Here is a 22,264-nt window from a genome sequence, read left to right on the forward strand (position 1 = left end):
CACTTACTAGCGTTGTATAAGATTGCGAGTAAAAAAAATCTCCGTTAGCAACAGAAATATTTGGCTACACATCCGTAGCCGGCTCACTCTATAATATAATTCAATCTTTGATACAATCTAGGAATTACTGCAACGCTCTTATTAAACGCAGTTGCGCTCGCTCGCGATATTAGTAATACTTCAGTGCTGTCTGATACTAATTAGCAAGCGGTGCATTTATTTCTCAAGACGAGTTAACGCGTTTCATGTGGGAGATATTTCCTCGATATTGAATCTGCTGAACAAATATGGGCAAACGTTTACATTACGCGAAAACAATAAAATAGTATACTTAATTATATTGGATGATTCTCTGTATAGTAATAATTTAGTTTGAGATGCAGTAGGATTATATTTACTTGGACTGGGATTATATTTACTTAGGATTATATTTACTTAGCTGAGATAAATAATACTACAAATTATATACATATAATTATATATATATTGTCATAATTATACAGTAACTATAAATATATTTTAATCGCTAGAAATTATCATTTTTACCAACAAATACATTTATTGTGAAAATTTATCAATGAAAAATTCGAGTTCCTTTATTTAACCAGTTAACTGCGTTTGGCGTGTATACTCGTCGTCGCTTGTATTTATTTACGCATTCTATGATCTAATCCCATGAGATTTTTAAAACTAAATCTCGCAGTTAACTGGTTAAAGTAATACTAAATTGTTTTTAAGGTAAATTATTAGTAATAAAAAGGATATATTCGAACGGAATATGAGAGACAGAAAATTTGTGCACTTTTAGCGTTAGACTCCGATAGATAGCAATCTCTCGGATAAAATAAATTTCGAATCATACAACGAAAAAAAATTATGAGAAAGTATAAGATGCTGTTGCGAAACTGCGTTATACATTTAGCAATATGATTATACGGTAGAGTAAAACGGTGTTTCCAGTAGTAATTTATCTATCCCCAATATGTGGACGTGAAACAATTGTACAGGCAGTTTCTTTAATGAATAGTCAGTGTGTCTATTACACGGTAATTGCCGAGTAGTAATGCAATAATAGTTTAATCACAGCCCTTCAATGTTTGCTTAAAATAAGGTTTCACTTCAGTGAAAGTTTGCTGACCTTTTCTCTGTCGTACTAGTCAACGTGCAACGTGTAATCGAACAATTATTTCGGGTATTTTATCTCGTTTCGAGATTCAACTGTGTAATGATCGGTTAGCCAAGACACGCTTTGCTCTTATTCACTTAAACAGGAGAAAAAGTTTTCCTTCGGATAGTGTGATCCTGATCGGTTTCTTCTGGTCTGATTTTTCGGTCTTCCAGTTGAAAATCGCAGTTTAGTTTAAATAGTTTCTCTTCTCGTTAATCTACGCTCGATGATTTGGTGCATGTAGGTATTTGTTGGTTTGCAAGTAAAATAAGTAGCTATGTTTAGTAATGCACGGTAATGCATACGTATATTGTGTTGTGTAACGTTTCTACGTTTAAACAGCTACCTACTTGATTCTTCGCAAGCGAAACGGAAAAAGAATTGTAACGCGTTGAGTACGATGAAAGAAATAATTAATTACTCCTCGATAAGATGGATTTTGTTTTAACAATTTTTCGTTCTCATTTGAAAATTGCCAATTAATGATATTTACTAATTAAAAACAATTTATCAAGAAACAGAAAAAACATAGAACTTTTTCTGTGAAAGCTTTATATATCATTTAATGTATGCTTCCACAGAACTGCTTATATGATACTGCTGATGTGTGTAATATTAAAAGATATGAATCTACATTTATGATTATATGTTATGTTATGTATATGTTATGATTTGTTATGATATGTTATGTTATGTATATGTTATGATATGTTATGTAACTACACGGTAGTATTTATTATGTAGGCATTAAAATAGTCTAGATTCATTCTAAATTATCTCCTAATCCATAAAAAGAAAATATTTAGAAGATTTAACAGAAACAGTTAATTTTTTTATGAAAGATATCAGTTAATTATTAGCAACGATTGTAAATAAACTACTGTTTCACATATATGAGACAAATATATAAAAAAAAATTCAGAACAAATCAACAAAATCATTATTTTCGATTAAAACTAACAATTCTATCTACTCAAATCAAAAGATAAATTGCAACACAAGTGGATCACTTTATTTCCCCTTAACAAAGAGAAAACTACAAAGTTGAAAATAAATTGATCAAAACTAACAATTCTATCTACTCAAATCAAAAGATAAATTGCAATACAAGTGGATCACTTTATTTTCCCTTAACAAAGAGAAAACTTCAAAGTTGAAAATAAATTGATCAAAACTAACAATTCTATCTATTCAAATCAAAAGATAAATTGCAACACAAGTGGATCACTTTATTTTCCCATAACAAAGAGAAAACTTCAAAGTTGAAAAAAAAATTGATCAAAACGCTACTTTCTAGCCTTACTTTCCAATTCGACTTTGCACAGCAACTTCTCTTCAAAGGTCCGGCAGTTGAATGACATTTTGAATCTCTATTAATCAAGGCACACTTCGCGAAAGAGGATACACCGTGTGTTTTCCATGGCTACCAAAAAGGAGCGCGCTCAACGAGCATTGTACCGCCACGTTTCTTCTCGGTTGTTCCCCGCTCATTACGGGAATTATTACAAGGGGCACTTTGACACAAAAGCCCCGTTTTCTCTTACTTTCCTGCTTTACCGCTTGACTAGTCGTGTCATGCATTACGATGCTCGAACATCGGCGGAAACGCTTGGCACGCACACTTAGGCGGCTCTTTTAGAAAGAGCAGATGACACGGAAGGGATTTGTCGTATTCGCGCGACATTTACGTTTTATACAGTGCCGCACAAAATGACAGGACACCTTGTATAGGCTATTCGATAAATCGTAGAACGAGAAATCTGTACAACACCGTATATTTAAGATTCTAGGTTTACAGCTTTTTAATTTATTAATGATAGGAAGTTTTATACCACGGTTTATATTAAATCGTGGTATGAGAAATCTGTACGAAACCGTATACTTAACCATGTTACGTTCTTTTAGTCAATTTTGACTCGTTGTATTTTTTTAATATTAAAATGTAAAAGTGCCTCAAGTATGAGCACAATATGATAGAACCGTTATCAATACGTGGGATTTCTTCTTTTAATTTTATATTGGAGATTTCCTTAAGGCATTAAAAGTCTTCTTATTCGTAGAAATAAGAGAAAGATTTTTTAATTTATTAACGACAAATGTTTTATACAGTACGACAAATTCGCATATTTCTATGTCTACAGCTTCTTAATTTATGAAATAAATAATGCAATCAAAATTCCATTATGGAATGCCTTCCATAAAGAACATGAAATAACAAAAGTAGAATTCGGAATTCAAACAGAATACTCAATTTAACAACGAAACAAAATCTCTTTTTCTTTCGATTATGACCCATGGATTAGGTAAAACCTCGTGTCTACATACACTGTTAACCGTACCACGATTTTCAATCCAAATGCTGGTGCACCGCAACAATTTTTGAAACGTGCAATACCTATTTAGTCAGGAGCATTAACCTCTTTTCCTTTAGACTGTCGCATAAAAGCAACATTAGCCATCCGGTGTGAATATCCTGTCTTGAACCGAATATATTTTTTTCTGTGTCGCAGAACTTGAATAATTATTTTGTTGCTTCTATTAGACGCGAAAGGTTGACAATCGCTGCTATAACCGTATTGCTGTTGATCTAAATTAACAAGGGCAATATCGAACATCATGAAATTCTTCGGCTCTACAGACAGTGCAGTTATTAATCAAAACCATTAACCGCTTATCTTAAATCACAATCTACTGCTCCAACATTTGTATGTTCATAGATAAGAAGCTGGACGCTAACTTCTTCATATTTCAAGCTGTATAACGACCACGATAAAACTTACATTGGAAATCAGGCTCGCTTCATTCCCACCATTCAACCTTATCTGTGCTTCTGAGTCATCATCCCGATCGAATCCACGAAGGCACCATCAATTTTAATCATGCTTTGCAACGAGAATCGATAACAAAATCGCCGATACCATGGTGCAATTTCTGCTCTCGATTCATAATTCGTATCCATTCGAATGAGAATTCTTCGAACGCGTAAACCCTATGCGTTTTCATTCATCGCGTTGAATCCGCGTTTGAAAATTGCTCGGCTCGACTCGCAGCGGAGAAACGGACGGATATTAGGCCCCAATAACCTGATTCTCGTCGCTTTATTCTCATCGCGCGTACTCGGACACGTTATTTTTCAGCTCTCCCCAGATCCCCTTGGAAAGCATACCGATCACATGTTGCGCGTCGAGTTGACACGAGTATACTCGCGGTGTTCGTGATCTTTATCGACGAATAACGAAAGTAACGATTATTACCAATAACGAATAAGAAGACGTTGTGAAAATACAACAATTACAACGAAATTATAGAAATCGTGGAAGCATTCCAAACATGACTATAGACACTTTGTACTTTATTGGATTTCTCGAGTGTCTAATTAAAATTAAAAGAAGATTACTGAATAGTTCGATCCACTCTAAATGCCATTGACCGTACAAGTATTGAGATCTAAGAAATTGAACAAAACGAGTGCATAAAATCTCGCATCATGATACCTTATTGTTTTACTTCATTGATTACCTGCTTTCCACGTCAGTGAAAAGTAGGAAGAAATGCATGAAAACGTACCAGAGCGAGAGCGCGAATCAAACAATAAGGATAATAATTAATTCTTCAACGAGTTTCGGAGAAATTTCTACTAGAATCCTAGCTCTGACCTTTGAAACTGGTATAGAACATGCTAAGCAGTGATCAGAGTTAATTAGGCAACTCCAAAGAAGTAAATGTTGCTTACCATTATTTATAGAAATTGTAATTACTCAATCAGATATATTACAAGTTTTTAACAATCTAAAAATTTAGAACGCTATCGGAAATATTTCTTTTATGCACTCTTTATTGATATTGTTGATATCTACTTGTGAAATTGAAAATAAATCTCGCATAATATTTCATACACTTTATAGGAAGAAACATGTTTTGAATAAAATATGAATGAGCGAAGCATCAAAGACGATCAGTTGCGATCGTTGAATATGACAAATCGACGCGATAATGGATTATAAAGAAAGGAATAGTATACTGTAAAGGTCTGTACAGATAAGTAGATTTGCAATTTATCAATTTATTTCGATCAGATAAAAGGGATTAGATCGAACAATTAGTTTCTTGTAGAAGGTTGATGCTTTTTACTTTTTGAAGTTGTTACAGTAAAATGTTATAAATAAACGACGGGTTTTTGTATAAATTCATAATTTTTTTGTCCGTATATCTTATATCTTATATTTTTATACTGTAAATAAATCTTTTATTCTAGTTAAATATAAAATAGAATTTAACTTTCGAAACAACTTAATAATATGTGTTGCAATATTGTTTCTGAAGTATACAATGAAAAATCTACCTGTCCAGAGATTGAAAACTTTTGTACACCACAGTATACCATTTATATGAAAATCAACGTTAACTCTTAACTAATATCATTGGACTTTTAATACCATAAATAATCTAAAATTAGAATTTTATTTCATTTTATTACTAACCTCTGTATCGAGGATGTAAAATACAAAGTAAAATTAAAAATCCTAAATTTTTTTGATCCAGCATGAGTCGTCTATAACCTATCGATACTATGAAGGCCAGTGATGTATCTGAGGATAGATTAATCAGTCTGCGAGGGCCTTAAAAAACCTAACCCAAACCAAAGGTAGAAATTGTACTTTCGAAGGCAATAAATTACCCAGATTAGCAGGACGATTTCGCGTGCTCGCGGTGTCGCAGAGCCGTGGCATGTAAGAGATGACAATCGAGTGAAACAGACGGAACACCGAGACACGTCTTACACGCGACAACACCTGTCACGCGTTTTGCGTTTCGTGAGCATGTACGCGATTAACTTCCATCTCTGCTCACGTGTTATTTTCGCTCAAGAAAGTTGACGTTTCTCCTGCGTTTGTATCGTTCCTAGATGCATTCTACCGTACCCTCGTCCTCACCTGCAGTCATATTGCATCGTCGCAACGTGATTATACTGTCTTCGGAGCTCTAACACCTTGGATTTATTCCTATGTCTCTTAATCCTGCTGCAATCCTTCAATTTATTATATCCCAATCTCGCTTTCGTTTCAACGAAGCAAAAACTCGAGACCGGACTTTTAATGTTTTAAGAAAATCTTTGATTCTCCGTAACAATTCCTTTTTATTCTTATTAAACTTAAACAAATTTTCGAAGAGTTTTGCAAAGATCGGAAAAAAGTTAAACTTTGGTTTACTTTATTCGTAATGTAATATGCACTAATACAGTTTCTTGTATAAAATACTTACATATATTATTATTCATTTGCGGCTTCATTGTTGCATTAATGAGAACCCTGATTGAAGAACTTGAATTATGCAAGCACCAGTTATGCAGAAACTCATTTCCGTTGTATTAAATTCTCATTGCTTGGTTCTTTGCTGTTACAGCGAATAACTGGTAATAATTATTGTTCGAAAGTTCCATATATATCTAGGGTGCGCCTGCAATCACGACACTATAGCCGGAAAGGGAGTGATTCTGTGTGAAAAAGTAATCGAAAACGTAGAATAGAACCTTTTCGTGTGATACCTCGTATTCGAAATGACCATGGTAGTCGAGACGACTTTAAATAGAATGAAAAAGGAGATTGAGTTTGATTATGACATAGTTAGATGCACGCAAGAATATCCAAGGTAAATTTTCTGAAACAATAAAATTCATACGAAACAATTTCATTTTATATTTTATATTTTTTGACCTAGAGTTTCTTCCCGGTTGTATTGTGAATTTTGAAACCTGTCTCCTAATTTTAGGATTAAAAATATTTCTACAAAACAAATGTACTTTTTAAAGTCTGTAATTTACCTATTTATCACTGCACTAGTGTGTTTTATTCTCGAATTATTGTACCGACACCAAAAAGCTTATTTGGAGCAATTATTCTTCCTTTCGTATCAAACAAGAAACTGTAATCAAGTATAATCTTTTCTCCAAAGTAAATAATGTTCCTGTTATAGCAGATTAAATGAGTATGATCTTAATGCCCTTCGAAGACGTTTTCGAACAAGTTTTCCTTTTTTGGAACATTATCTTGGAAAACATGTATAATAATTTAGTAGCAATTTCTCATTGTTAGAAAAATTAGAAACTTAGTTATTACAGCTCGTGCGTCTTAGCTATGGAAGTCAAACACGAGACGAATGCCGCCTACTTTATAAGAAAAATTTAATAAAAACATGCAATATCATCTACCAATCAATTTGTTTAAACACATTTATATTTAATGTCATGTTCATTAAATTTACGGTATTAAAGAAAGTTTGAAAGGTAGGCGGTACGAAAATATAGCATAATGTTATAAAATGAAGTTATAATTGACAAAAGTATTGAATAGATATTATATATATATATTTTAAAATATTCGGTTGCCACAAAGTTCGTAGTGAAGATGTGGTAAATAAATATTCCACGTTATTTGTATTATTTTCTATAGCACGCCTTTAATAATTTTAGAATTTCCATTGCAATCGATTTGCAATTAAATTCATTCTCTAAAAACAAAATACACTAAAATAAAACAAAAGACGTGCGAGATGTTTGATTATTATAATAAGATATCGCAACTCGAAAAAATTGAAACACGTTGCTCAATGCATAGAATCACAAAGATTGATTGCACTCACCCTTAAAACATCATCTAATGATAATAATTAATCACAAATTTCCAAATGTTGTATCGTTGAACCCAAACAAATATATTAGGTTGTCCGAAAAGTTTCTTTCGTTTCATAAGGTGATAATAGATGAACAACAATTTCTGTTTTATATTATTTTATTGAATTAGGTATAATCCATTTCGTTATATTTCTATTATTATGCTCGTGTATAGTTCCATAAACTAATATAAAACAAAAAACATTGTGCGTCTATTATTTTCTTATAAAACGAAATGAACTTTTCGGACAACCTAATAAAAAGATAAACAAAATACACACACATATATATATATACCAACATTTGACCTTTGCATCTGTTTGTTTACATAGTGTGGCATTGGCACTGGCTTAACAGAAGGCGCCGTCGGAAGCGTCAGTGGTACTGGCAGCGGTGGAAACAGCAGCAGTGGCGGTGGAAACAGTAGCAGTGGCGGTGGCATGGATTGCATGCCCCTACGACCAGGTCCTTTTCACTACCTGATAAACGAGCAGGCGAAGTCCTTGATCGCCCTGCAGGAGCTCCAGAATGAGGTCGGCGCCCTTCTCGAGTTCCGGGACCTCGTCATCGAGACGTTCCCAAACCTCCGGCACAAGATGGCCGCGACGGCATCCGCGGGAGCGTCTGTGACGTCATCGTCCTGCACGCAAAATTCTCACATCCCTTTACCGCTATCCAGTCCATCATCGAGACGAATCAACGAATGGGAGCCCGGGAAGGTTAGGAGACGAGTCCCGCGCGAAGGTGCTGAATCTTCGTCGTCTTCGTTGCCGAGGAGTCGCAGTAATTCGCACAGTGGCGGCACGAAAAACAACTGTAGCGCCACGGTCCAGGATTCTGGCTTTAGCACGGAAACATCTTCCAAGGACAGTGCTTCGACAGCGATAGCACCAAGGCCGAATAGTCCTAGACCTACTGTTCTCGACGAGGCGGAAGACGAGCTGTGGAATCTTCTGGACGTGATCCATCGTAAGGGAATCAGGCTCAGAGAAGAGGTAGAATGTTTGCAAGGTCGATTAGAGAGCGTAGCATCTGAAGATCTAGCATCTACCGATATCTTGGATGCTGTAAGAAAGGTTACATGTCTGGAGGATGAAAAAACAACGACAATACCGACCGAAGAGGATAAACAGGATAAAGACAAAGATTCTCAAGTAGTAACGCTGAGGAGGGAGAAGGAGCAACTTCTGGACAAGGTGGCAGAGCTCGAGGCAGAGACGATATCTAGTCGAGCTAGAGCGCAGGAACTTCAATCCGAGTTAGCCGCGTTATCTGCGTTGAAAACTGGTCTCGAGGATCGACTCCGGGCTGGACTGAGCGAAGCATCTGCGGACGTCCTTGCGCCAGGTGCTCAGAGGTTGCAACCCATCGCATCCGCGGCGCCTGTCGTCTCGCCACCGAAAAGCAATAACGTTAGCAATATTAAAAGCAAGTCTTCGGCGTTTGCGTCGGTTGCGACGTCCACAAAGGCTCATAAAAGTCGCTTCCGAACAAGGACCATAGAGAAGAACGTTTTGTTGGACGTCACCGCTCATAATGAGGAGCTACGCGACATCGATGTCGAGGCGAGTGTAAATGAAAGGAGAGCACGTCTGGGTGCGTTGGATTCCGTCCTTGTGTCACCTACCAGAGTTGCGCACGTTAAGGATGTCGACTCGAAGAAGATAGCTGCCATTCTACGAGAAAACTCACCTCTTGAGCTGCAGCGGCATTTAATCACTACTACCGTCCATAATCAGGTAAGTAGCTGAAATTTATAAAATTTCTTCCTTCAAAATCTAATTTCCTAGGATTTTAATATAATTTGTAAAGTAAAGGCATTATAATCAATTTTGAGATTAACTTTTCCCAGTGATTGGTTATTTCCAGAAATAAGAATTAACAACATATAACAAGAAGAATTAACAACATATAAAAAATTCATTAACTTTGTGTTTGAGTGGTAGGGTATGAAATATCAGATATCGTTGTATTGAGTGTAGTTCTTCCTATATGACAGATCATACACATATTTGAATGAAAATGTTATAAGATAAATCGATATTTTGCAGGTCCTACAAAAAAGGTTAGATGAAGTACAAAAAAGTACAGAAACTCTTTCCGAACGATTAGACAAGGCACGGGAGGAAAACGACGATTTGCGTTTCCAGGTAATTTATATAATTACATAATTTTAATTACGTTTATACGATAAATGATTAATTATGAAAATACGTAAATATTCATACGTATAGACATTAGATAAACGAATACTAAGTACATAATATGTGTTCAACACTTTAATTATAGATAATCGAATATATTTTCCGAAATTCTAGATCACTCGCTTAACTATGTTTACTTGTATCCATCGAAATTTTGACATCTTAATATATATTCCAGCTGGAAGAGAGAAACATCGAATTGGAAGGTACACGAGCGCGCGTTCGCGTACTAGAAAGACTTCAGCAACGACCACCAACGGAAATAGATCCGGAGGCGGACGGTGATCAGCCAAGGTGTGAGCAGAATGGTCTCGAGCCAGGAAGTAGCACAGAATCGGCTCGCGATCATCATCAAGCCGTCGAGGTGAAACCGTCGCCCCGGCGACGTCCTAGCCGTATACCTTTACCCGGTGCTACGACGAAGGCAGCAGCACCCAGACCACCTAGCCACGGAAGAAACGACAGCAAGGAATCGTTGAAGTCGTTAACAAGGCCACCGCGTGATTCTAGTCGCGACAGTCATGGTGGCAAGTCTTTGTCGAAGGCTCGTGACTCAAATCGAGATTCCCTTGGGAACAAAAGCCTGACCAAGAATAGTAACAACAACAACGGCACCGCCGGTGGGAATAATAACGGGACCGGAAACAGCAAGGAGACAAACAGGGAGTCCCTGAACAGGTCCCTGCCGCGTAACAATTCCAGCCGAGACTCCTTAAACAAATCCTCCTCGCTGTCCCGCGCCCGAGACTCGCTGGAGTCTAACAACCTCGGCACGTCCTCATCCCCGGGGACGACTCCTCCTCGAAGACCGCCCGCCCCTGCACGCCGTTCCTACAGCCTGGCCCGCGCGTCAACATCTGTTGATACCGAAAACGGCAAGGTACGATCCGTAAAGCAATTTTTTTGGAGCAACTGGCTGAAGTCATCGTTGTCCAACGGCCCGATGTAGTAGAGAGTCCACCAGTATCCTCTTCTCCAGGACGGCCAGTAGTCACTGTTAGGGATATCTGCTGCTTCTAATTGCGGCCCCCTTCGAACCGAGTCCGTCTCCTACGCCTCTCGGACCTTCTAATTTTCTCCCGTCTCGACACGCTGACTTGTGCTCACCATAAAACAACAAAAAGACAGCCCGGTTAACCAACGACCAAGGGTCATCCACTGTAGCTACTTATAGTCGATTGAATTTATTTGTTTCATCGGTTATACAGCTGACTCGCTAATCTTTACTATTCTCTATTCACCCCTTGCGCCATCCGTGTACCAATGTATAATCAATCTTTCTCAGTCAAACGCTGGTTCTACTTCTGATCGTCGCGTCACACTCACAAAACGTTCTTTAAACTCACTATCGGTCCTATCTTTCGTCGTCCTCTTCGCCGCGGTCCACGCTTTCCTCCGCGACAGCACTCGTCCTTAACGTGCGTTAACTCTTATCTATCGAAATGTGGAATCGTTTCCGATCTAATCATCCTCTATGACACACTCGATCATTCCTGAAAACGTTATTGAAACTCTGACGTATACAGAGACTCTCGACCGACATTTGTCTTAATTACGACGAATCGCCCGACGATCCACAACCAAAATGTCTGATCTGGAGCGCAGGCGAGCGTGCGTTCGAGCCCGTCCCCGGCGGTCCAATACAGAAAATGGCCCCTTCTCGCGTGCCGCCGGTTTTTCTCGTAAGTTATGCTTCTTTTATTATCATTTGCTTCGATGCTTCTTCCTGGATGTGGTGAGCTATGAGCCTGTTTTTATCCTCATCTTCCTGTTTTCTCGTCTCGTCAAGTAGTACACACATTTGTAGTTGTCCTCCTTTTTTTTTTATTTTTTATTTATTTATTATTTTCACTTTAGTTCTTGGCATGCGCACGCACCCGTAGTAAGCCTCCCTTCAATCTCCATCTAAATTAGTTGAATTGGTTCTCACGGTATCAGCCATATATTATATTACTTTCCTTGTTTTATTTCAGTGAAGAAAAAGTAGCAGCACTTGCGACACGCGACCTTAACATACGTTCATACTTAAAAGACATTAGTTGCATTTCTACGTATGGGAGGATTTGAGTAATCGAATGTTATGAAATTGCATAAGGTATTATAACTTGATGATAACTCAGATTGGGAATACTCATATGATTAAACTTTAATCTGTAATCTTAGCTCTTATATCACTTGACGTCTCAGTTTCTCACACATTTCATTTGGGGATTTATCTGATTTGCTATACTTTCAATATACTGACTCATTGAATACTTAAATACCACCCCATTGAACACATCTTCCTACATAAAATATTGATTATGACCTGATTTCCTTTTTCTTATTGACCCCATAGTAGTATTAGTTATATTTTGCAACAAAAAGATGCATGCAAATTGATATAATGTACTTTGTCGAATTTTGTGACTCGAATAATTGAAAACAAATTAAGGTGAAACGATTAATGTTTAATGTAAGTAAAATCTACAATATTCTTGTAGTAATAAATCATAAAATTCGACAGATAATTTTATCGGAAAGCGAATGTCGGGGATAATTTGGCTCTTCGACCATCCTGACGTCGATATCTCCGTCTCTCCACCACTTTGTCGTAAGATTATATTTATTGCAGTTATGAATTCAAAAAGAAACGGGCAATTTATTTGAGCACGCACGTCGAACACGATATTACCGTAAATTTTCACGCCGCGCTAGCGAAGATTCCCTCGTTTTGAATGTCCATTAATCTTTCAGTTTGTTTGCTCTTTCATTTGCTCAAGTTTGATCTTATTTGCTAGCGTTGCTTGTATGCGGATATAGCCTCGAGAGCCATGACGTGGCTCGCAGATTCGTACTTATAATGATTGATGTAAAGGAAAATGAATCGACCACACGCTTACCTGCTTGGCCTTGCGGTTCATTGTCCACCTCACGTCCAGTGCTACGTGATACTACGAATTAAATACTAATTTACAATCTCGTCGTTTTTCATTGCACTCTTTAAAATGCGACCGGTCTTCTTGATATTTGCAGTGACGATCGGATGTTCGATTCAATTGTGCATTGGTAAGTTACTCATGCAGACAAAATTAATTCAAGAACAGTTAAGTTTAGAGTAAAAATATTTTTAATTCTAATACGTATTGCCTTTTCTTCTTATCAGGAGATTTTGAAAAGAAATTTTAGGAAAAAATATTTATAAGATATAATTGCTAATAAAGATAAAAGGTATAAGATTTATCGATAAATAATGTTTGAAGTAACAAATAAGAAATATAATGATCTATTATTATTTGATGCAACAATTCAATATTATAAGAGAAAGTAAGAATTTGCACAGTATTCTATGCTTTATGTATTTTTCATGTTTTTTATTTTTATACTGTTTTATGCTTTTTACACTTCCTTTAAATTGAATTTCTGCACATCGAATTTATATTTACCTTATTATGCTTTATACAGTGAGATTTTAAATCGTATTTCTTCTCCTTTTCATATCTAACGAGACAAAGTAACTGGCTTGTATTTCCTTGTTATTAGAAATTGAACAGAGCTAATCTCATAAAAAATTCAAATTTTATTTGCGCTATAATCGCGAATTAGGCATAAACTTAATTATTAAAACAGTTTCTTTAATTATTCTAATTAAATCATGTGAAACTACATATACTCATATAGAATTTCTCAAGACTCTTTCTCAATAATAATTAGAAAGTGGTAAATCTGAAACCACTCATTATTAGTTTATATTAAAATTACTAATAACGTATTGTAATTATCAGTTACATTTTATAGAAGCATATGGTTATACAAACTGTATCAAATCTTTTCATCGAACTTTCTCAAACGTCTAATCTAACAAATATGTAGTATACCTCTGAGAGATACCTTCCGAACTTTCGATCGTCACTGCAGATATCTGTATCGGACTTCAGACATTCAGAAACATTCAAAAGTGGTTCAGAAAACTTCCGTTTATCTCGTACGCACACCGCATTCTCATATATTAGAGACACTTTCGATAGTCATCATATTAGTACGTATCATGTAAAATACCAGAGACGGTATAAGAGCACTGATCATTGTGGGATTTTGTTGTGTATTTTGCCTCAGAGGAATTGAAACGCAGTGAAATACAAGCTACGTGCAAATCATGAAAAATCGAGTACTCGTTCGCAGGTAGAAGCAAGTGGAACAAAAATCAATAATAGGCATTGATGTTTTTCAGAGTTGCACCGAACCACCGAGTTCTTGGTGCTCAACGAACGGCAGCTTCCGGCACAGCGATTCCTCTTTGTATCCGGACTCCTTGAATCAAGAGACTTCATCGGTGACCGGTACGACCAAAGTGGAATTTATCATTGGTTCGCCAATCAGACGTTTCCGACAGAGTTCTGTCTGGCCCCATCGTTATTTCGATAGCATAGATTCAGCAGCTATGTTGCCAGAAAGCCTCTTATCAGACGAGTTTTCTCTTCGTCGTGGCGAAGGACTTGCTGAATGCGATTCGCTCGAGTGTCATCCGATTTCAAATGATAGCTAAAACGGGAAGTTCGTCGTTTGTCAACTTGTCAATGAAAATATTTAAAGAATCTTGGTGGGTTGGCTCGTTTAATTGATAAGAAGAAAGACATTTGAAGATAAAGAAAGATATATTCTGCGCTTGAATAAGAAACTCAATAGTTACGAGTTTAAATTAATCCGAGTATTATGTAGTTTAACGATTAAGGAAGCTTATATTAAGCTTCAAGTGCTGAAGATTATTTCGATTATTACGAATCTATAACATTGATTTTATCTTACAAGTACATATTTCTATTTTCTACGTCTATTGTGACTAGCAAAGTTTCTGAAGTATTGTTTAATTCGTGTATAGAATTTTATATAATTTCTTCTCAAAGTTGCAGTTTATTATGTTTTATTACCTTTGTTTTAAGCGAAAGAAAAATCTGACAAGAAAACAAATTTTTTGCCAAGGAAATAATGTTGTAGATCATGAACTGCGAGCTTGAAGCATCAAGATTCTTTAGTATACAGTGAGATTGACGACCATAGACTATTTTTATAGAAGCTGATTGCTCCATTTATCATCTCATTCTATTCATTGTTCCACTTTTACTTCACATTTTCGGTACATTTTTGTGATTTTCATATGCAGTTAATGAATTAGACTTTATTTCAGACACTATGGAATTCTATTAATAACTGACATGAAATTGATTGATTTCTAATTCGAGTATGAAAATTATATACGTTTACACAAACAGATTGAAAATCACGTATGGTATATACACCGATGTGTGTTCATTTGCAGTGTCGAATGGAAGATATATTGATATATCAAATTTTCGGTCCAAATTTTCTCATTTGTTGAAAGTGCAACATTCAAAATATGTATGTATTTTTTGATAGTCCGATGAAAAAGATCATGGCGACAGATGATAATGATTGGGAAAATTATCGTCAATTTAATTTCTTTTTTGATACATGCGAGCAACTTTATGATATCAACTTACTAATCGGAGAATGTGAGCCAAAATAATTTTATCAATCGATAATCGATCGAATAATATGAAATAATATAATTTTAAAAAATGACATTTTTTCTATGAACTTTGGTCAAATTAAACCAAAGTTACCTTTTTCAAACTTTAGAAATTAATACATACATTTATACATTTTCATTGTTTACCAACTTTGAATTACATGTAACATATTATAACAAGTTGCTAATATAAATAATGCGAATTTTATAAAAATTAATGCGAAATATACGACACATTCAACGGTGGATATGGTTTTTCTTGATTAACTTTAGACAATGAGTGAAAATCTTAAAATATATTATAAATGGACTTTCACTGTATCCATGATATATTTAAAAGATATCTTCAATTTCAAATACTGCAACATCGTTAATTGTGAAAAAGAAATGAACTACTTTTATTATTGGGTTTGTTAATTGTCCAATAAGTATTCAGTTAATTCTGACATCTTTTTATTGATAGAAGATTTGAAGTATTTTGAGAAATATAATTTGTATTTTAATAGGGTCCACTTTAAAAGATTTTTATAAATCGATGAATTGCATTTTTTTCGTATCATATACTGCACCACGCAGTTGTGCATACTTAGGCAACCAACTTCAAGAATAAGTTTGTTCGACAAACTTTTAATTACTTGATAAACCAGTCCAATAGACAACAAGTTTTTTGTCATTCTCATGTAATCATTGATGGACTTTTTGAAATGTATACATCCGTGCATTTCAGATTTGTATCTTTATACCTTAAGACTGTATCTTTATCTGCTGCTACAAAATTGCTCTTGTTATTGTCGAATCATCTTTTGTATAGAATTATAAATAACGTGATGGAAATGTTTTCGATATTTATATGCTTTCCATTTACACCGAATTGGTTCTATTAGTCTTTTCATGCGAGACATTATTTTCTTATTTTATCAAAATTATCCTTGTAAATTTATTGAAAAATATTCTACTTTTTCAAAATAACAGTTATAATATTTTTACTTGCTGTATTACAATTTTTGGAATATAATATGTTTAAACTTTCGATAGAGAAAATAAATAAGAACAAAATATTCGTAAAATGGGCAGCAATAGAATAATGAATCTACGTATTTGCCGTTTGCCATTTTACTGAAAATTTTGTTTTAATTAATTTTCTCCATCATGAGTCCAAAATTACAAATACATTTGCCATTCATTTATAAATATTCAATTCCTTGTATTGATATTAATGAAAATTTTGTATCATTGTATAAAACATATTATAATATTAATTATAAAATAGAAGTAAAAATATCACTCTGTTATCTTATCATTTCAAAGTCATAATTTGTTGATAAAATATTATTTACTTCAATATTTGACATAATAGAAAATTATAAATTACCTATTTCCCTCATTGTATGTAAGTAGGCATGAAAAGATTAATAATAGTCGAACACAAATGATATTACTAACACATTCCATGCTGCAAATTCGACAGTTTCGTATTCCATATAGCATTTGTACCTTTCATTTAAACTTGCGTTGTGATTAATGTAATTTATTTATTGTGTGCGTGTGAAATGTCGTACAATCGCGCAGATTTTCATATACATAGAGAAGAGAATATCTTCATATGTAAAGAAGAAAATTCATAAGGACACCCTTTCGAAAATCGCGATTCTTGAGTCTCTAGAAATTCTTCCTTGGAAATTCTGGAAGGGAAAAAATGAAGAAGCACAGAAAGAAGCCTGGTCGAGTGTACGAATTGATTGTATAAAAGCTTTTCGTAGGAACACACATATCGGGTGAGATAGTGTGAAAATGTATCTTTGACAATATCCTTGGTCACTGCAATATAAATATTCATAAATTTTAGAACTTAACTAACTGTCAAACTTTCCTCTAATCGAGTCGTGTAGAAATTTCTCAATGATTGTTGCGATTAAGTGTTTGTTTGGGGCATTTTTCAATATTCGAAGAATTCTTATCCTTTGTTCAAATGACTTTTTTTTATTCAAAATTATTATAATTATTCAAGTTTAACAATATCTAAAAATACTCTCATATTATTTTTATTTATCTAAAGTTCTAAAAAGATGGACATTTTACTTTTTTCCTGGACCAAACTGTAAATTATATTGAATATTTAAATTATATATAAGTATTAAAAATATAATTAGAAAAACAAATTAAATTATATCTAGAATTATCCAAACTATAATCAATGTCGCTATCGTATTTAGTTTTTCTCAATTTATACTAATAATTAGATTTACTTCATACCCTTCGAGCTCAAGATGAGGCGTTGCATTTATTCTGTGTGTGTGTGCGCGTGCGTGTGTGTGTGTGTTACGTGTGGAATCTAGTTTCAAGAGTATTCTTGAATTGTCTTTTCTTTGAATTGTCCTTCCTTGTTTCTTCGTTTTTCCAGCAGTAAACGCATTCATTCCGCTCCTTTTTTCTCTCCCTGTTTTAGTATTTCTTTTACTGTTCCTTTAACTGTGTTACTTTCACCTTTTTACATTCATGCAGCATATGTTCCAGTGACTTCTTCCTTCTTCACTACACACATATTTCCTCTTTCTTCGTTTGCACATCTGAACCTGGCAGTATGCTTTGATCTTTGCTTTCGTAGTGCTCATTTAAATATTTCATTCTTTAGTTATCTCTAATTTCCTTATAATGCGTGTTATTTCTACTATTCCACTATATTACCATTGTAACTGCTCTGTTCTGTTCATTTGCGCTGGGGCTTCAGCAAGGTCTTTCTCTCTTCTTTTTTCCATTTGTACTTCTTTAATACCTGTCATTTTCTGTCTGTGGTATGTGTCTCTAATTTCTTCCCAGTTCGACTTCTTATCTTCTTCCTATCTATTTCCCTTCAAGATTCTTGTATTATTTTATACTTATTTAATCGTTTGGTTTTCTCCTCGCATCTTATTGCTCTTTTCCCTGCCTCTATCCTTGCTTTATTCTATCCATTCGTTTTGGTTTCCTCGAGAACTAAACGTTAGAAACTATGTAATGAAGTCCAGAGCCATTACCCACCTAATATATTTCTCTCGTATATTCTGTATTCATACTTTGCTTGCTTCCAGCTTCATATTTCTGCAGCGTACGACAAAATACTTTTAATCATACTCCTAAAAATTCTCATTCTCCGTTCAATTTCCTCAAAATATGATTACATCAAGAAGAGAATTTTTTTTTCTTCGAAATTTTTCGAATCTTCAAATGTCCCAGATATTCTCACTTAAAAATATACACGTTTAATAAAAACAAGAGAAGAAGAAATAAACGAATAATAACTGCGTGTTGAAAAAGCGAGAAAAGAGAACGTCAAAGAGAAGCATGTCGTTTTTGCTATAAAAAGAGGAAGCATATTCGCTGTCGTGAGGTAGACTGATAGGTCAACGGACCTAGAATTAGTCAGATCGTATGACTTGAATGTAACGACTCGGTAAGAAACACTACGTACCACACAGTTCCTTGCTTCAACCAATTTCGTTATTTATAAAAAGTAAGGGAAAAAGGGTTAGCAACCGTCAAGACATCGAGCATTCGTGCGTTTAATCACAGTGATCCTAGTTATTACAACGGATGTTAACTGTACGAAGAAAGAGAGAGAGAGAGAAGAAAAAAATGATTAAAAGAAGAAACATGTGATTAACTTTTAGCTGAACTTACATAGGACTGACGGACTTTACTTATATTATTGTTTTAGTGCCTAACTATTTTTACGCGAATAGCAAAGGAGAGATTGTGCGAATGTGTGAGCGCGTAACAAAGAGCAAAAGAGAGAATGAAAGGGAGAATGAAAAACCAAAACCGAAGCCGTGTGACTTGCGAATGAGTTTCCGTTTTTTAGCCGCTATCTTTGTGTCGCGAGACGAAAACGCATAAATGCGAATAAAGAAAGAGAAACGAAGGACGATAAATGCTCAGATATCAATTCTGCACATTCGTATATGTACAGTTGGCGGACTAATTTAGTGTGCTGACTGGAGGCTATTATTTTTATACCTTAATTGATGACTGTGAGAACGAGAGCGATGAGAGTGTCGAGCGGACTGCGCCGACCTTAGCAGCTTCCTTTTTTCTCGATGATAGTACCTTCATCGTCGTTGTATTATAATTGATTATTAGACTTATTATCGGGTTCGTGCCACCGTGCTTCGGCTCACTGACTAAACGATGGTTTTATTATCGATACCACACCCGACACAATTTGTATATGTATATACGTATTACGGCATCGTGAATTATTTAAAGAAAGTTAGTTTAAATGTACAGATGAATCTGTGTAACGATATCTGCGATAATGTGATCCGATTAATAAATACGATATTACGTAGCGAATGTAGTTTTTCGTTTCCTGCTCTAGAAAAGATGTATCTCTTGTTATGTATATCCATTGATTTGTTTCTGATAATTTTACTTCGCGATGGTCATTTTTAATGACATAAATAACATTGTCGTTATTTGTTTCCAAGCCCTTCAAGTAATCTATCTATCAAGTTACTATTTCTTCAATTATGAATTTCTTAATTCTTCTTTAGTGAAGAATTCTTCTTTTTCAGCCAAATACTGCGCTTTTTAGTTACCTGTGATCCTTTAACGCTGACGAAACACTTCTAATTTTTCAAACTTTATTTTTTTCAAGTAAATTAAATTTATAAGTGTACATTTATTTATTATCATAAACTCGAATAATGAATTTTTTAATCTCACATTAGGTGGTATTTTTAGTTCTCTATAAAGTTTCTGAAACTTGCAGAAGTTTTAGCTTTGTTCGAATAGCCATCGATGTTTGTTTACAGCAAAGTTATGTTAACCATATTCAGGTTGTCAACGTATAATTATCATATCCCGTCACTGCATGTATAATTATTACATATGAATATTTATTGAAGACGCTTTAATTATTACCCTTCAAGTAATTAGGTAAGTTGTTCTAAAAATTGAACAAAATTAAAATTTCAATAATGTGTACAACATTTTGTACGCGCGTTTACATATTTTACCTCACTTAATAATTTAATTTCAATTTTATTCAAACTTACAATTTATGATAGGTTAACAAACATTTATCTCTAGCCAATTGTATTTTCTGCGAAGAAAATGAGCAACAATAATTTAAAAAGAAATATGTTCCCCCGTTAGTCACAATTTTATTTCTAACAGTACACGATTAACATTACTTTCAAGACGACAGAAATATCTAATTATGCCCCCTGCCCTCCTCTAAGACGTTTTGTCTTATCTAAATCCTTTGTACAGTACACAAATTTACAAAAATAGAAGAGGATAAATTTGCTTCACACTGAAATCAAGTTAACAGTACACAGGAATTTCTCGTAAGGAAATTTTTTCCGTCTTACATCTGGTGAACGAAGGACGCGGCAATTACTGTACTGTGAACGTTTTATTCATTTATGGGCAATTTAAAGCTATTGTGCTAGAAGATACAGACAGTAATTAGAAATGTTTGATATTCCACGGTTAGCAAAGAAACAGACAATAGATAATGAACTTCAGCTTTCACGTTCAAGAAGAGCTATTGCGCAATATATGCTACATTATACATTTTCATATTGCGATAAAGAAGCTAGTTAGGGGTCAAGAAACAGAAGTCAGTTATTGTCTGGTAGTGTACGAGGTCGTCGATTGAAATTCAACTGCCTTCGCGTATCATCGTTGGAAGTCCAGCAACGAAACTTCCGGATATTTCAACGAAGAAAGAAGAAGGGGAAGGACCTTGCAGAGTTCTACGGAACTCGTGATATGGCCGACAAGTGAGGTTAACCCAGACCCGCTTTGAAATGTTCTTTATTTGTCCTCCTCGTTGCTTGTCGATGACACAGGTTTGCAGAAGCAAAACGCGTGGACAATGCGAATCAGGACGAACACCAGGGAGAAGATTACGATCCTTTCGCGCATCGTCCGCCGGGACCACTGACTTCGTAGGAATTGTTACTTCGTTTACTTCTTTATTCCTTTTCTTTAAAAATTTAAACTTCCAAATTTAATTCTGATGTTATCATTAATGGTAATATTCGCGATTTATGAGAAAAAATGGAATAAAAATATATATGGCGTAGATTAGAATTTTTGATCTTTATTAGGTTTATCAGAAGTTTCTTCGACTTCGTATCGTCGCGTTTGTCTTGTATTTTTTTCAAACAAAAGTGATGTTTCGTAGAAGTTTTATTGAATATGTAGATTCCGAGTAATCCAGTGGATCGTAGAATCTTTCGGTATGCAGTTATTTAAATGCAGCGTAGAAGCCATAATATGCACCTCGTTTTCTTACTTGATCATTAATCTTTCACGATAGTCGTAATTTTTAATTATGTGAAACGAAATACGAAGTCAAAGACCTTTTTTCTGGTTTAAAAATTGAACTGCCAAAACATTTTAGACAAATATAGACTAATAATTGGGATTTAGTAGATCTTCTATATTATATCTGAACGTAGTATTTAAAAATATATAAACGATCGATAATATATATCATCCTATCGAATCTTTCCTAGTAAAAAGTTCAAGTTCTGTTTATTACATAACATATTTTCAATTATTTTACAGTAGAGTAGATATTTTAACTTACTTAAAGAATAATCATAATAAGAAACGAAAAATTGAAGTTAGTGCTGTAGTTGAGTTTACACAAACGAAATGGAATTATAGTTCGAGATTGGCAAGAAAAAGTCTATTTCTTTTCC

The 22,264-nt window shown here is 34.8% G+C and overlaps 1 protein-coding gene across 12 annotated transcripts in view; it reads left to right on the plus strand.

Annotated features, from left to right (window-relative positions):
- The window catches only part of LOC105665673, a 123,302-nt gene extending 103,409 nt beyond the window's left edge, over window positions 1-19,893 (plus strand). For 3 of the 12 annotated variants that reach the window (XM_048405382.1, XM_048405384.1, XM_048405383.1), the window contains exons 2-6: window positions 8,171-9,577; window positions 9,890-9,988; window positions 10,221-10,922; window positions 11,569-11,724; window positions 14,253-19,893. In XM_048405382.1, coding sequence (XP_048261339.1) covers window positions 8,171-9,577; window positions 9,890-9,988; window positions 10,221-10,922; window positions 11,569-11,724; window positions 14,253-14,567 — 2,679 coding nt within the window. In that variant the 3' untranslated portion in view covers window positions 14,568-19,893. Of the gene's footprint in view, window positions 1-8,170; window positions 9,578-9,889; window positions 9,989-10,220; window positions 10,923-11,568; window positions 11,725-12,015; window positions 12,138-12,548; window positions 12,636-14,252 lie in introns of those variants that run through there. The other 9 variants (XR_007223907.1, XR_007223906.1, XR_007223908.1 and 6 more) reach the window with 9 other exon arrangements.
- The last annotated feature ends 2,371 nt before the right edge of the window (window positions 19,894-22,264 follow it).

This window comes from Bombus terrestris, chromosome 4 (genome assembly GCF_910591885.1).
Source record: "Bombus terrestris chromosome 4, iyBomTerr1.2, whole genome shotgun sequence".
Lineage (NCBI taxonomy): Eukaryota > Metazoa > Arthropoda > Insecta > Hymenoptera > Apidae > Bombus > Bombus terrestris.